Source organism: Patagioenas fasciata, chromosome 14 (assembly GCF_037038585.1).
Source record: "Patagioenas fasciata isolate bPatFas1 chromosome 14, bPatFas1.hap1, whole genome shotgun sequence".
Classification (NCBI taxonomy): Eukaryota; Metazoa; Chordata; class Aves; order Columbiformes; family Columbidae; genus Patagioenas; species Patagioenas fasciata.
In genome coordinates, this window is record NC_092533.1 from 15730791 (window position 1) to 15747866 (window position 17076).

The 17076-nt window shown below is 37.1% G+C and overlaps 1 protein-coding gene across 1 annotated transcript in view; it reads right to left on the reverse strand.

Moving 5' to 3' along the window:
* DOCK2 (dedicator of cytokinesis 2) overlaps positions 1 to 17076 on the reverse strand; it is a 172451-nt gene that overhangs the window by 37444 nt on the left and 117931 nt on the right. The window contains exons 30-31 of the mRNA XM_065848779.2: positions 9859 to 9937; positions 55 to 155 (exon numbers count right to left, since the gene is read on the reverse strand). Of these exons, the coding sequence (XP_065704851.1) occupies positions 55 to 155; positions 9859 to 9937 (180 nt within the window). The remainder of the gene's footprint in view (positions 1 to 54; positions 156 to 9858; positions 9938 to 17076) is intronic.

Here is a 17076-nt window from a genome sequence, read left to right on the forward strand (position 1 = left end):
CATAATCTAACTGCAAAATTAAAGACATAACCTGAAATGCATGTTTTTGCTTACTTGGTCTGGATCTTGTTGTATTTTGCATGGGAAAAGTTCTCTAGCTGTAGTGAATCTTGGGTAATAAAAGCCACAGCCAAATGAAAATAGTTGTTCCACAGCTGTAAATTGAATATAAGGAAATTGTAATAGTTTTGAGAAAAGCAGGAATAATATTAAACTATGCACAATGCTGAATAATTTATGAAACCAAATGATGCAAGCAAAGTGAGATTTTTATATTATAAAAAGATGTTCATCATAAGCATTATGCAATTAGCAGAAAAGCAAAAAAGATGAATTTTAATAACAACCACTACACATTTGCTCTTAATAACACAGAAGCTGAATAAATATTCCTAAAAAAGGATTCATATGAGATTCATTAGCTAACAGCACTAAACCACGAGCCCGAGCAGGACTGAGGAAATCCATGACATGCCAGAGAATCTGAACAACCTGGAGCTAAAGGCACCCAGTGTAATTACACTGGATTTATGAACTACTTCAAAAGGCATCTACTTTCTTCTCTTTGGATTCTAATTCAACAACGATTTGCGTGAAATTCCAATCTATTTTGTTAAGAGCTCTCTACATGAAATGAAGACAAAATACATCTCTAAATAACTGCTATTAGCACTGAGTCATGTACTTGAACTAGGAGAAAGCCCCTTTATTTCCAGTGCACAGCCCTCCATTGCTGAAAGCAAATGGCTTGTTCTGCAGCCAATCCAAAGGGAGCACTTCTCTCATCTGCTAGAGATGAAAAGGGAAAAAAGAAACTTCGCTGGGAAACACAAATTCAAGGAAGTAAATACTATTTTCAGAAGCTTCTAAGCAGTCAGCAATGGCTTTAGACACTTGTCAAAATGTTGCTGCATCTAAAAATACGTCTGGTATGTACCAGTGAGACAGTAGAAAGGCAACAGTAAATCTATTTAGTAGGAAGGTAAAGGATGGAAACAAAACATAGAACATGATGAACTACAACCCTGTGTTGTGAAGCCACACTAAATAGCCTAGAAATATAATGTTCCATCAAAACCTTAAGTGATCTGTGTCCTTTACAACCTGGAAAGCTCTCTTGTGCACAAATAACCAGGAAAAACAAATACACACAGAAACACACACATTTCCTATAATAAATAAAATTCTCAAGCGTCCTCTAGAATGTGAAGAAGATTCTGCATTGATTTTATCCTCCCTTCGAGGTCCAAGTCCAGCTCTTCTTGCAGACTTGCTTATTTAAAAGCCCTTTGGAGGCTGTTTGTGTCTTTAGGTATTGCTGGGCCAGAGAGCCTGTTCCCCTCTGCAGACACTCAGCCTCATGGACCATTTGCCCCAGACAATTACTCATCTGGTAGATATTACACTACTCAGAGATGCTCTGAATTCACCCAAACCTACCACAGCCTTATTAAAAACTACATTTGAATATAAGCACTAGCAAGGCAGAAGGTTGTTTTGGTTTGGTTTGGTATTTTTTCCCTTAATACAAGCATTTACATTACATTCATATATAATTTTTGATAGTATATTAATAGTAGATACTAATTCAGACCATTTTTCCCCAGGATAAATGTTATTTATGCCTTCAAGGTCCTGTTTTCCTGCCTTATCAAAGATGTTAAGATAATAATTTGACCAATTTACAGTTCTCAGTCCCTTGAGAAGCTGTATTTATTGATGTGTAGGGAATATACTTTGTATATGTCAATTACACCAGTAAAATAGACAATTTCTCAAACTGTTGTAGATTATGGGGAAAAAAATGAGGCCTTATTGTTACAGTTAATGGTCTATTTATTCACTTAATAATTTCCAGTTCAATGATAACTTTGTCAGAGACCCATCCTAAAGACTCGATATCCTTATTTATAAAACACATTTCACCCTTAGAGTACCCTATTATGGCTGAAAAAGTATGATCCTTTGTATTTCAATAGCACATTCAGGTTTAGGATTCGCAAGCTTTTCAGTACCAAAACTCACTTTAAAACCCCGTGAGGCAAAGTAGTCTCTAAAAAATAGAAAATGGCAAAAGCTGATAGAAACAGAATTTTAAAATGCAAATAAATATGTTTCTGAGACCTGTTTATCTTTCTCTAATGCCCACAATAAGATCTCAGGATGTTTTGTGTTTGAACATCCCGGCTACACAGGGTGCAGTAGGGCTGAAGGGAAGCAGCAGAGCGACAGGAGAGGACCCAAGTGCTCGTGCTCTGCATTGCGCGATGCTCCTGCTCTGCAGTGCTGAGCTGTCTGACTGAGCACTGGAGACCAGGCCAGAGCTGGGAACCGACCCTTCTCTGTGTCAATGACTCCTTGCAAACTCCTGCCGAAATGCAGGAGCTGCCAGGCAGTGGCTGAAGGCGCTGAGCGTGGCACTAACCACCCGTGTTGAGAGGGCTTCACCTCTGCCAACGCTGCTCGACACAGGGCTAATGACCTGCAAAGAAGATGTCTCATTCTGGTTTGGTTTTTTTTTTTCACATAACATGAGGTGCCTTCCCCCTAGAAAATGTGACAGCTGCTGTATTGGAAAATGTGGAAATAATTTAATAAAACATTTCTAGCCATCTCAAATGGAAGAGATGGATGGTTTTTCAGGATGGGTACCAGTGTGACCACGGCTCGCTCCTCCTTTTCTCACCTGTGAATGCAAAGCCTGTTCCGCACTAACCCATCCCTTTAGCCATAGTTTTCTCTACAGACACCTTTGCTCAGTTCTTTTAGATAATGTAGGAGGAACAGGAAGTCTTTTGGATTTCTGACAAATCATTGCAGATACTACATGCACTCTAGTGTTTCATAGAACCAACCAGACAGCGTGACCCTTTTATTTCTTTTTGTCTTGAAATACGATGGTGAAAGGAAGCTCAGCCCCTTGAGACCAGCAGCCATAATACATTTTAGATAGATACTGGGCTCATTACTGTGATTTTGGAGAGGAATTGCACTTACAAACCTTCTGCATTGTCTGCAGAATTGCAAACTATACGTAGTTATCACAACAATTGAGCTAGGTTAGCCAGAAATAACCTTTTGGAATCTTTAAATAACATCTATAAGTAATGATCCACTGGTTTCCAGTATACGTGACCTTCTCAATATGTGATGATTTTGCCTTAGTAATGTTCTCTTTCACATACTGAAATACATTTCTTCATCACTTAAAACTAAATATTTCTAAATGAACATCTATTTTGGCTAGTTTTGTGAGCCTTTTGAGTACAAACAATTTTAAATAAATGAATAGCAACTTGTGTTTTAAATAAATTGCTTAATTGGATCAACTGTAGATACTGAAATTTGATCATGACTTAGATGTTCCTGGGAAGATAAATTAACTGATATATCCGTGTTTTAATGAGAAGGATAACACAAACTTCCCATGTAAATGCTGCTCCAAAAAAGTGAACAATAAATATATACAAAAATATATTCGATTGGGGACGGGGCAGAATATTAACATGCTTTCATTAATCTGCACAGAAAAAACATTGCACACAGGCTGGATCACACAGCCTTCAAATTCTGAACCAACATTCACGAAAATTATTTTGCATTGTCTTTTGGAATGTGACACTAGAAAAACACAAACTGCCAAACAGAAGCACAAGTGGAATGTGAAGAGTAGAATTTGGAATAACTCACCAACTGATAAACTTGAAAAACTGAGTAAAGTAGCGCATTCTGTGTAAGCGGTGTCATGACAAACAATGTTCAGAGTTACAACTCATTCATAAATTTTGGAAGTTACAAGCACAACGTTTAGGGCTTATTCCTGTGGTATGCACACTGGGTCATGAGAGGTGCTGTGTTTCCTTTGAGGTTGAAGAGAGAGTATTAAGCATCTCAAAGTAAAGAACTATGAAAATCTTTTGGGACCTCTGCCAAAATGTCTTTGCATTGGTTATGTACTTCAAAAGCACAGAACAAAGGTAGAAAATTCCCAGGTTAATGAAAATATGTTTATAGAAGCTTTGAAGAAACACAGCACATTATAAACCAACAAATGTATCTTTTATTCATTTTTTAGTCTTTAAAGATTTTCATGTCATAATCCCATTCTATCCCTGTTCTTGCCATATGCTTCTTGTTTAATGATGCAACTTAAGTAAAACACTTGCACATAGTTTCTACTCCAAACTTCTAGCATGTGTATGTTGGAAAACATGGCCAATCTCTGAAATAAGGCACTCCCAAATCCACTAAAAATGAGTATCATATAAGCAAAAATGTACAGAATTTATAACCTCTGTATTAATTTTCATTCTGAGCAATGAGTTTAAAGGCCAAAGAAATTTGCAGATAAACATTAAAAAATTCCTGCCTCTAAGTCACTCTAGGAAGACCCAGCTGTATGTTGGTAGAAAATCAGAGATAAACTTTAAACTCTGAGATCTGGTACTTTTCAAATGCACAATACGATATGCAATATACAAAAATATTTCTAATATTGCTAATATAGCTAATACAGCTAGCTAAATTTTGTAAGACTTGCATTAACTTCTGCATCAGTCATCTCTTAGGGTTTGATACAATGTCTATCGCTATCACACATATAATTTTGCACACTATAGTGTATATTTTTCCCTGTACATTTGCAGTGAGGCTTTTGATTTTGGGGCTTATAACTGAAGTTTTAAAATAAAAAAATAATTTGCACAAGTCTGACAGTGATGCTCAAACACATTTCATTACTGCTGAGGCACTAGTGGTGCCTAGTGGCTGCAAGAACTATAGGAAAAAATGAAGACTAGGAATTCTCTTTTAAATCAGACTGACATTGTAATGGGACATGGACTATGCCGTCTATAATAAAATTCTGTAGTGGGAATATAGATGATTAATATAACATTATAATTGCTACAACAGTACAGATTTAAAAATATAATCCATCCTAGCGCCCTGTAAAAACCTGCTAACAGAGAGGGTGTGAAGGAACAGGACTGGATAGCACTGTATTTTCCAAAATAGAAACCCTACGACAGCTCTGCCTGACCACAACGAAATAGCTGCTATTTGTTCGCTCTTCCCTGTCCCAAGTACGTCAGGAGCTGCCACCTCCAATCAGAAACAGTATAAAAGGAATATTGCACAAAACCCGTCATTTCAATGAATGCAGTGGCATTGGCGGTGGCAATGGATGGTGACTGCGTCACGGGGCTGATGTGCTCAGGCGCTGAGAGGAAAAACTTCCTAGGCAGAGCACGACTGATCAAACCAAAGCTGCTGGAGCCCAGAGGTGACAGGAACAGAGCAGAAGTGCTCTGGGCTCCGAGACAAAGGTAACGCCTATTAATAGCTAATGACATCAGCTGCTAACAAACAACAAAATGTCATACGAGGTCCAAATAGGTTCTATAAAGGTGAACGTGCACACTGGAAAATTGAACTGAAAATTCGAAGCAAACCATTAAACATTATTATCTTCATTTTACTGTTGATAGAAGACTGGCTTATGATTCATTCAAGGTAAATAAAATCAAAAGGAAAATACCTATGACTTGCAAGTTTAATAAGGGAAACCTTTTTCAGTTCTGCACTCATAAAAATAAGGCAACTGCTGACAGCTAAGACATCTGGTAAATAGGAACATCATTTAAATATTGTATTTCTATATAACAAAGAAAATGTTAATTAATGTTTGCACGTATTTTTTTATTTCATACCTACATGTCTATATCCATATGGACAAATAATATACAGCTGTTAAAGTTTTGCTTTCTTGTGAATCAAATAAATGGCAAAGCAATTAGCAGGATGTTCTTCAGTATAAAATAGCAACGGGTGTACAAAGACACTTCTTGTGTGGGGTAAAGGTGTTTAGACTGCTTATGGAAAGCGACTTATCCCCTGATTATACTTCCCGCAGTTGCAAACCTTCAGTGACATGATTTACACTTCAGTGAACGTCTTCTAGTTGTAAACACAGAAGTTAAATGCGGCAGGAAACCTGAGAGGTCGGCTGATCCAGCTCCGTATCCCAGGGCAAGATCTGCTAAACTGCTTCAGACAGATGTCTGCTGAATCCACTCTGTGCAGCCTCTGACTGAGAAATATTCCCTAGCCTTTCCAGATAGGCTCTTTTGGTACACAACTGTGTTTAGATCTGTGCAAGTTAATAACCTATTTCAAACACAGAGACAGCAATAGAATATAAACTACTGAATACTGAAAGTTTTTTACCTACTCTAATAATTGCTACTGATACTCCAGACTTCTGTGTATTAGAATTTTGTGTTCCAGCTTAATTTCAGTATTGAAGAATGAGTGTTAATGTATGATGTATCCTTCCTTGTTGGTACTATATCCGTTTACAAGCTTAAGACACCACAAATATTGTGAGCCCTCATTCATCCTTGCTTCACATTTTATTTCTGGTCAATCACTTAATGAAAATTCATTCCCTTCTCTGCTGTTAATGATATGCTCTGCAGCTAACAGTTTTGTCTTATCAGCCCTATAGTAAACTCTGTAACAAATGCCTTTTAGCTGTCCCTTCTGTACTGTTTTTCTATATGCACACAAAGAATATAGCTACAAGATTCTAAACTGGTTTGACATTTTGAATGCACCTCAGTGACATGAAGCTTCCATCAATTGCCAATTTCCCCCCACTGATACTTTTGTTGCGTTGTAATATTTATTACCAAATAGTTTGAAGTGAATACTAAAGAAATAACATACCAGCATTTGTTTCCATCTGCAGACTTACCATATGTTTTTTGGCAATGACTGTGTTCCCTCGGGAACATGATATATTGCTTATTTTTGTTAAAACAGATGTTTCTCTAAAACTCCTGAATTTCTTTTAGAGATACCTCAAAGAAATCCCAAAGATCTGCTTGCGTTTGAAGGAAACTCAATCTTCAAGTTTTGCTCTAGTTTCTCATCACTATTCTGTATCCAAAAAGCCTAACAATGAATAAATAATACTGGAAGTAAGTTTGATTCAGAGTTTTCTTTTGCAAAGCAGCTGCTAAAATAAAAGCTACTTTATGATATTGGTCTTATAGTACCTTAATTGCTAAAATATAAACATACAAGCGCTGCAACAGCTGCTTAAAGGATTGCTTGCTTGTTTATTAGCTAAAAATACTCCAAAACAACTGAGGAAAAACAAATATTAAATCTGAAAAGAATAACAGCCCCAGAGGCTGAAACTGTAAATGGAACTATTTTATGAAGTACAGAAGTTTCTCATTTACTTTGAGTTCACCACTGTTCATGTTGGTTTACAGCCAAGATATATGGATATTAAAAAAATATATATTGTCTCTGTTTTTATCATTTGCTTATTTCCTGGTGATGCAGAAAAATTTTCTTGAACCATATCCATACTATGGGAGAACAATTCAAGTAAGTGCCATCCACAGGAGAAACGACACCTCCAGGACCAAACTTCCACAGCCAGGAAGGATTTAAGATAGAACTTCAAAAGACAAAGCTTTTTTTAGAAAAATTAGTTGAAGTTATTCCTCCTTGCACCCTGTACTCTTTGTTCCTGCCCATTATGCCTCGGTGTTTTAGAGCATTTCAAGAACACTTGGTAATGTAAGGATAATACAGCAATTAAGGGAAGACACAAACTATTTTCTCACCATGAAAGGCTGTAGAATAGTTGCACAAAATTCTTATAAATTATTTGGATACAGTTGATCCTCAGAAAATGAAGAAGGTCCACTAGAGGACCGTTCAAGTTTCTCATTTCAATTAATAACATTTTTATTTTTAAGTGTTTCTCTATATTCAAGTTTTCACAGTTTGAATAGTTGCAAGACATTGATTTACAGATATTTTTTTGAATGAATGTTAATATGAAAAACAATAAAAGAGCCTTTGAAATATTAAATTTTTCAGCTATCAGTGATCTGAATATGTGTGGATAAGAGTGGGCAATAAGATTTTAATTTTTAATTAAGAATATTAGACAATATGCATTATTCAGACCTTCTTTAGTCAAGTAGTAGCTTTTAAAATAGGTATATTAAGGGTCATATTAGAAGGTTTTCAGACCTTTTAGTCATGGAAGAAGTAGTATCGCCCTGCCTTCTGCTTTTAAATCTCTTTTGAAAACTAGAAGGGTGCTACAATTCTTTCGATCGCACTACTCATTTACTACAGTGTTGTTTAGCTTACTCAAAGCCTCCAGATAGTTGCCAAGTCATGACTACAAGCATGAGCATTAATGCTTTCCCCTGAACGACAAGGTTCAGTGTTGAACTCCAACATTGCTGGTTCTTCGAGAACATTCCGGAACACACAGAATTGCCCCAGGAAACTGATCTGAAACCCAAGTGCCAGGTTCAGGTTCACATGTGAATAACCAATGTAATACTCAACCAAACTGTGACAGGCACACAGGCTGTGTAGTAGGCCGCAGGTTTTTGGAAGCCTACACAAACTGGTGACCACCAGATCTAATTTATTTACTTTAAAAAATTACTGACACATTCTGCAGTAAAAATGACAAAATATTATAGAAATGATAGGTTACAAATCGGCTGTTAATAAATTTAAATAGTCTAAGAGACATTATATCATAAATAAGTCAAGGATTTAAGTTTCCCACAGGGATGTTTATTAAAGAGAAATGTTAAGTTTGTCAGAAGCAACGTCTTTCCCTCTGATTCAAAAGCCTTAATTAACATTAAACATATATACATTTGTAAAGTCACACCCTTTGAAAAATTTGTAATGAGATAAATGAGGACAAAGCTCTACATTTCATACTTGGAGGCCATTGTAACTGAGTATGAACTGAATATTTCACTTTTCTTTTTACTGTTGCGTTTTAAACCCTTCCCATGTAACCAGTTCCATGACGGCTCTGTAGCTATTTACCACCAAGAGACAAATACCCAAACAGTTTTTCACATCGTAAGCCAAAACGTTCACATGCAGTAGAGTAGAATCACTTAAACCAGGTTGTAAGTTGCAAGATTAACTATAAAATCTGAACTCCAAGAAACCAAGAAGGGAGAGCCCTGAACTTTCTCTCGACTTCTCAGTGAGGGACAGTAAGTTATTATCTCATGAACACATTTTTGTAATCAGGAAGCATTTTTGAACTGAAAACATTTACTCTTAGCTGCAGTTAATACAGAGTGAAATAGAATAATTTTTCATACTCTACTTGGTTAGTGTGTTTTCCATCTATAGCACATACCATAATCAGGCATCATTTAGTGACAAATTCTGATTCTAAAGCTATATTTACATTTTAATAAAAATTTAATGAATGTGGAAACTAGAGGCATTTTCATTTTTATCTGAAGCAAGCTAAACATATGGTAAAATGCATGACCAGGAAGTTAAGTTATACAAAACAAAATTGATTACACTAAAAAAACGACCCCAATGTTAAATTATTTGGGAAAGAACTACTGAAAAATAAAGGCTAATAAATAAATGAAGTCAGTCTTAACCAGGAAGACTACAAGTTAAAAATAAAATAAAAATAAATTCTAAGTGCTAAATACTCTTGGACTCAAACAAAGTTAAGGTCTTTCTGCCCTACATACATAGGAGTGACACCGCAAAGGCTCCGTGCATTCCATCAGCGATTGCCTTTCTGAATACACTTGGTTGGCTAAGGAAAAAAAGAAAGTCTCAGCTTACCAGTTTGGAAAGAATCAAAGTACAAAATGCTCTATTTGGGTGCATTACCTTACGTGTCATATCAAAGATGGCCTAATCCTGCCAAGCTCAAATCAACAGTCATTTTGATACTGATATAAAGAAGCAGAAGAGGCTCCGACAGACCCGAATGACCGTACCTGCACGTGCCACCTCGAGTCAGCTAAAAACACTTACTTGAACTTCAAAATTCATGTTCTCCAGAAATTTCTGGTTCATTGTGTCTGCAAATTTGTTGATGGCTCTCAAGAACACCCTACGAAAGAAAAGCAATGACACAGGTAAATGAATGTATCTCTGGAATCTATTCCGATCATGTGTGATACTGGTGGAAGCACATTTCAACACTGAACGTGCTGGAAGAAGCAAAAGTCCTACACACATGAACACAGCAGGTGACATTCTGTGCAACGGCATGTTATTTATAGTCTGTTATACATTAAAAAAATATAACCACATGATTGTCAACAGTTTCTTGCTCTACATTGAGAAATTCGGACAATATAATTTCTTTTCCTCTGCTGCACACTGCATTGCAATAATGAGAAGACATAGAGAACTGTTCTTTTAAATACAATTTTACCTTCTACGTGTCAAAATCAAAACATTTACAAGAGTGTTATTGTCTCTTCCTCGCGGTTTGACAGCTGAAAGAGTTCCTTGTACTTACTTTGTTAGTTAGGAGCTGCCACTGCATTTTCCCAATTAAATGGTACTGTATACAACACAGGTGGTGAGGGGAAGATGGCATCTCTGCCCATCTTCCTCCTCAGGTTCTTTATAAAAACACATTAAAAGCTGAGTTAATGTCCAGTTATTTTTTTCCAAGAGGAAGAGTGTGAACATTATCCTTATAGCTTGAAAAGCTCCACCTATTTATGTTCATTACTAACGCAGCAAGATAAAGTTATATTTCTAAAGATAATTTCTATGTCTAGCTTTCCAACACAGTAGATTTGTGAAACAAAAGTCAATTGTAACTCTAAATATTTATAAAGTTTATTTAAATAAATCAGTTTCATTCAGTTTACAGTTTTGAAAACAACTGATCCATTTATCTCTGCTGCATAGGTAAAATTTTTAAAAGTTTTAAGTTGCAATATTTCTAGGGGAACCTCTGCAAGTGCAAACATACCGCAACCTGAAAGAGGTGAACACAAGGAAGAAACAACCCTAATTGTTCAGTTGCAATGACTGACTGCCAAATAGCCACTACCGATATGCAAAAGATCTAATAGTTGTAACAGGCACGTCCACAAAACCCCCACCACCTTAGTGTTTAGTAGCATCAGACAAAGCAATAATTCAAGAATTAGAATGATTAGGAAAGGATTAAGAGACCCAGGATACCCATATGTTACTGTCAAAGCAATGTTGCATCCTTGTGTTGGATTCTGTGTGGTGCTCTGGTCTCCCATCTCAGAAACATAAACAAACACAAAAAGTCAAAAAGAGGGAAGAAAACAAGCAAATAAATGTGACAAAGAAATGATCAAACATGTAATGGATTGTGCTTGTGACCTGGTTTCTGTAGCCAGAGGACGCTACATGACTGAGGAGGGATATGGTAGAATCTATAAAATTGAAAGTACCATGGAGATGAGAGACCTGCTGTTCACTGTTTCTCACACAAGAACTGGAGATAACTAAAAAAAAATCAGAATGTGCATTCAAAATAAGCATAAAGAGATCGTTTTTATGCTAGTCTTGCTCAGCTATGCATCTTATTTCTCCAGGATTCCATGAATGCCTGAATTTTATACTGGCTCAAAAGCGATCAGACATTTCAAAGACAGAAATGAAGGGAGGACTAAACGTCACTGGTCACTGGCGGCTGGGAGAGCACAGCCCAGCGTCACTGCTCCCCAGGCAGCTGGTCATGAGCCACGGCCAGCAACAGGGGAGTCGCTGAAATGGTTCATTTTCTTAATGAGGGAGTTAAAGCAAAAGTTCACCTTTTGGCAGGCTTGTGACAGGGAATCCTATTTAACCATTAAGCAACAGTCCGATGAAGCACAGAGCTTCGTTAGGGCAATGACCTGACTGGCTAGATTGAAACCCTTTGTTATGATTATGGTATTCAATGAGGAAAAAATGCTTTGCAAAAACCTATAGAACGTTTTCTTTCCATCCACATAACATATCTCTGTAATGCTGGTGTGATCAAATAAATAAAGTAATTTATACATCGTGTTCCATCACACCAAGTCCTCCTTTTTAAGGGGATCAGAAGGACACTACCATTTTAACCACCACAGCGACTGTGGCACTGGAAGGTAATGGAGTTCCAAGGGTGCTGTGTTGCCCTCCTGCACCTCCCCACACATTCACATGAGCTATTTCCAATGGGCTAGGGCATAGACTGAGCTCATCTTGCTAATACTAGCTCAGTTAATCTTGCAAGCTGAAGGGTCTGATCTGTGAAACGCCGAGTGTCATCAAATCATCTCACGTTGGAGAAACCTCATTTTGCCCAGTACTGTTCTTGCAGGCTGTCACCACCCTCCCAAACGTCCTCTGCGTGATCACAGAATTGCCCTGTGTATCCACTGCCATTTCAGCTCATGTTGCTCTGTACAGGCTATTGTAACTTCTTTTCAGCCTGTTATGTGATCAGTTCTTGCTCTGGAAAATGCGATTTCATCTGCAAGCTACCCCACACTACCCACAAGAAAATAAACACATATTTATTTCCCTAATGCTTCACTCGCATGGGTACATTTATCTCTACAAATCTGCCTGATGCTTGGCACAAACAGTTTAAGATTCTAAAAAGGAATAAAAGGAATGCTCTACTTTAGACAGCACAAAAAATACACAGCTAGACAGAATTAGGGACACCCACTTGTTATTCTGTCTGTCAGCATCCCTATTACTCTTCCAAGTAGGAGTTGTGGGTCAAGGCCTTTTCAGCATCCTGTCTTTGCTGTAGAACTAGATTGCTCTACATTCTCCTCTGATTTACCAACTATATTTCTTGCCAGCTCACATAATCAAGTTCTTCAACTCCAGCTGCTCCAAGAGTAGCATTTCCCTTCACTCACAAAGTCTTTGCTTGGGTAGGAGGAGGTGTCCTTCATTTTTGAGACTTTATTTCCCAGCTTCTGTGAATTGACACACTACTCCAGCGCCTCTGGTGAAGAACGTCACCTAAAATACCCTGTTTGGGCAGAATCTGGTATGGTGCTGATAATTTGTGCCACATCAAAATAAGTCCTCATGCTTTTAGGTACTTTGTGGGTTTTTAGCACAGAAATATCATATAAGATACCATAGAAATAATCAAAACTTAAGCATACATGAAATGTATTAGTGCAGATCTATTTCATAATATTGACGTATTTCATGTGTGCCATATTTTTAAGTTTTTGTGAAGAGCTTGTGGCCATACAGAAAAAGCCCCAAGAACACCTGAGAAATACAGAGAAACTTAATGTCCAGTAAAAATCACATCATTACATGTAAGCTATTTTTTGTGAATATCCCTTTCATTCTCACAGATATTTTTATCTGCCATACCGGAATGACATATTTGCAGGAAGCACGCAATACTTCCAGGCTGTCAAGTTCCAAGCATTTTCATGCATTTGTATTTTGCCTAAAGCGTGTCTCTATTCCTGTCATTGGAAGTCAGTTAGGCAGGAGGTTTGAATTCTATTCCTGGCTCCTGCCAATGCCATGCTGTCCCACCTCAGTGATTTCGTGGCTATATGTCTCAGTCTTCTCTTTCACAAAATAGAGGTATTAATTAACCAGTCACAAGTACAAAGCTAAACAGGTATTTATAAAACACTTTGAGATTTTGACGAAAACAAGAGAAAATATTATTTTAATTATTACCAAGATCATCTTCCTATTTAAAGAATTAAACATTGCTCCAAGAGAAGAGAGTTCAAGTAACTTGATTGGAGAAATCATCATTCCTTACGTGGTTATTAATAACAAACCTTATCAATTCTGACATAATGGAGAAGATATAGCAAGAAAAACAAGATGGTAAAAAAGCATTCCCCCAGAACAGCTCAGAAAAACACAATATGTACTGTCTGACTTGAGAAGAAGTTAATGATTAAAATTACTGAAAGGGATTGTCTTGTCACAGTGTAATATAACTTAATTTCCCGTATTTCTATAACAGCTCATTGGAATTTACCATTCCTCCCAGCTTGGGGATTGCTACTCAGTTTTGTTTTGCACGTTTAGACTGATCTAGCCTGACCAAAGGCCAGGATCTTGATGTCTCATACATATAATACAGTTGCTTTGTCTGTTTAACACTCTCCTCTTGTCACATTTTCCTTCAATTTTAATAATCACATAGGGCTACAAATATGTTCTTTCAGGTGTTAATTATGATAACTTTTCTACAGTTACTTAATTTCTCAGCAGTTTAAATAACTGTGATCTAAAATTGTTGAAAATACACACAGTAACTTCCTGGCTATTTCCTGAGTATATGGGGATCAATGCTTCGTACCCATCTCTTGGGCTTGAAGGTCTATGGATGATCTTCAAAGGCCAGAGCTTCTGGGTGTAATCTGGGTACAAAAGGGCAAGGCCTTGGCTTAGGACAGCGGCAGAGCTGCCATGGTTCTACTGCTGCTATCTCCTTTACCTTTCTAAATTTCCTGCTGTTTCTGCTTTGCTTTATTGTATTGTCACAGAAGTGTCTTTCATAGTTTGGCTTCAAAGGCCAATGAGTAGCATCCTGTGCAAGTTTACTTAGTTTCAAATACTCTGATATATGTTCTAAACAGGGGCAGAACAGTGCCGTAAGTGACATAAATAAAGACAAAGCTGAAAATTTGTAAGTGAATCTGAGATAAAAATGTGATTTCAAACTGACTCTCCCTCAAGCAAAATAAAAGAGAGGGGCTGAGATAGAGCAAAAACTAAATTTCATATTCATAATCAACATGTTCTTAAAGCAGGATTTCAAGGCTATTCCTTAGAATATGATGAGTCTATTTAGCAGTAAAATAGGTCTGCACATTGTCCTTGCTTTTGAAGTGCAAATAGGTGATAAACCTAAAATATAGATCTGGAGCTCCAAGTTATTTTTAGAAAAGATGTTCGAATTCGTGCATCAGCTTCTTGCAGCATAAAACAAAGAGATGATTACAGTGAAAAACCAACCAAAAACACCCCACCACCACAAAATCCCCAAACTCAAGCTGGCAGTGCGTGTTCTCAGGTGGCTTTGCAGAAGCTGGTCTTTTTCTGCACCTAGTGTCAGATATAGAACACTTCTGGGTCCACAAAATTATTTTGGGAAAGATGCCTAAATCAGGTACAGAATTACAAATCTTTCCGAAATAATGAATTGACCTTTCCTCAGACTCTGTCTTGCACATGAATTCTTTTAAAACAGTGAGATGTCTTCAAAGTCTTTCCAAGGTCACAAGACTAAAATTTGGGAGTTCACTGCTTCAACTTTGAGATGAGTAATCCAGACACTGAGGTGAAGGCTGAATTAACTTGGGTACTTACGAGCACCAACTCAAACTCATGTTTCCTATGTCTTCTAAAGCTGTGATTACACTGATATAGTGACAGGTGGAAAAAATTAATCAAGTACAAACTTCTACAGGACACAGAAAAATAGCGATAAGTATTAAAGGAATATTATTTCCTGTGTTGTGAAAGCTCTTACTGAAAGAAACAATTAAAATGCTGGAATATATGTTTTCTTAAAAATCACATCTGAAAACCAATGAAGACACGGACAGTTTTTAAAACTCAGAATGACTCCCCACAAAACCTAAGTGCTTTTCCTTCAGAGAATTTGGTCACAAATTAAAGTCAGAAGCAGTTTGGCAGGTGGTGTTTTTTCTAATCCCCAAAGGCTGAAAAAACAGCACTTTCACCAGTGAACCCTCCACTTAGGCAGATGAGGAACATAGGGGGAGTTCTTTCAAAGCCTAGATGATGCACTGATGATTATTTGAAGATCTCTTCTGATTTCTGATAGACATGGTGTTGCCACTGTGCCAATTACATGAAAATTGGGATAGAGAAGAGCCGAGCTGAAATAAGACTCCCAGAATTTATGCTGAGTTGGTAGTTCCATCTTCATAAGAAGCTTTGCAGCAGAGATCTGATAGGTATTGTAACATGAAGCAAGCACAAGGGAAAGGCAGTTGAAGTCAACTGATTCTCTTGTAGGCTTCTGTAAGCTTTCCTCTTCCTTCCCGTGTGCAAAGCTAGAAGAAGGGAAGCTAAATAAAGACAGACCCAGTCCCGAAGGCTGAGCATTGTCAATGACTGAAACACTGACCAGAAATTAAACTGAACCTGGAAGATATAAAATACACAGAAGAGAGAACAGACTAGCAATCAGTGTGACAGGAGAGATTAAAAACTCACATTTACTATTGCAGTGACCAAAGTGGAGCAGCAGGAGAAAGCCTGAGAAAACAGGTGGAAAGATTAAAAAAACCTTTACAAAGCAACAGCAGAAATTATCTCCTAATAATGTAGCAAGCTACCACTGATTTAGAAATGAAGGGCAACGCAAGATGGAAACACTATTTAAAAACCTTGTAGCTATGTGAAACGTAGTTATTAAGAGCACAATAATGGCAAGCCTTAGGAAGCAATCCACTCCATGGTAACTGGAAAAATATGGCCAGTGGTGCAAAGAAAGTAGTATAATTTAGTCATATTTCTCCTCTGTGTCAACTCAGTATCACTATAGATGGAAGAATAATTTTTGTACCGGTCATATTGTATTCTAATGATAAAGCAACTGTCATTTTCCTAAATTCTTTTTCATTGTACAGCCCAAGAGTCTATCTAAATAGCATGACCAGAACATAACAGCTTAAAAATTAATTGCTATCCAGCTTTTCCTGTCTCAATTTTAAACTGTTACATACAATTGATTTTCTTTATTAGTATTATTTGAAAATTATCCTTGAATAGCTATGCCAAGCATACAAAATAATACATACTGTAATGTATAATTTGACAGCAGTACAAAAGCAACACCTAGAGAAAGACAATAATGAGCAATTGCTTTGATGCCTCCAACTGGAGTTTCCATTTGAGATCTCTTGACTTCGGCAACAGCCTCTTTGCACGTGGCTTTTCCTTCAGTGTCTACCTAAAGCATGTTTCAAAGACCACTTAACTCCAACTTAGGAATCAAAATACATTTTCAAAACTGCATATTTGGTTCACCAAAGTCCTTTGAAAATGTGATGTTTAACATGCTTTAAGAAACTTCATACCTTGGAAACTACGCATACAAAAAGTTGTCATGATGCACTCTGATATAGGTAACTCAGTTCAGAAGGTATTTTCAGTGTTTTTCCTTATATTGTGAGTATCTTCTCACTTTAGTCTACTCTCCTTTTTCGTTGTGCATTCCAGCTAATTGTCCACAGAGCAGAA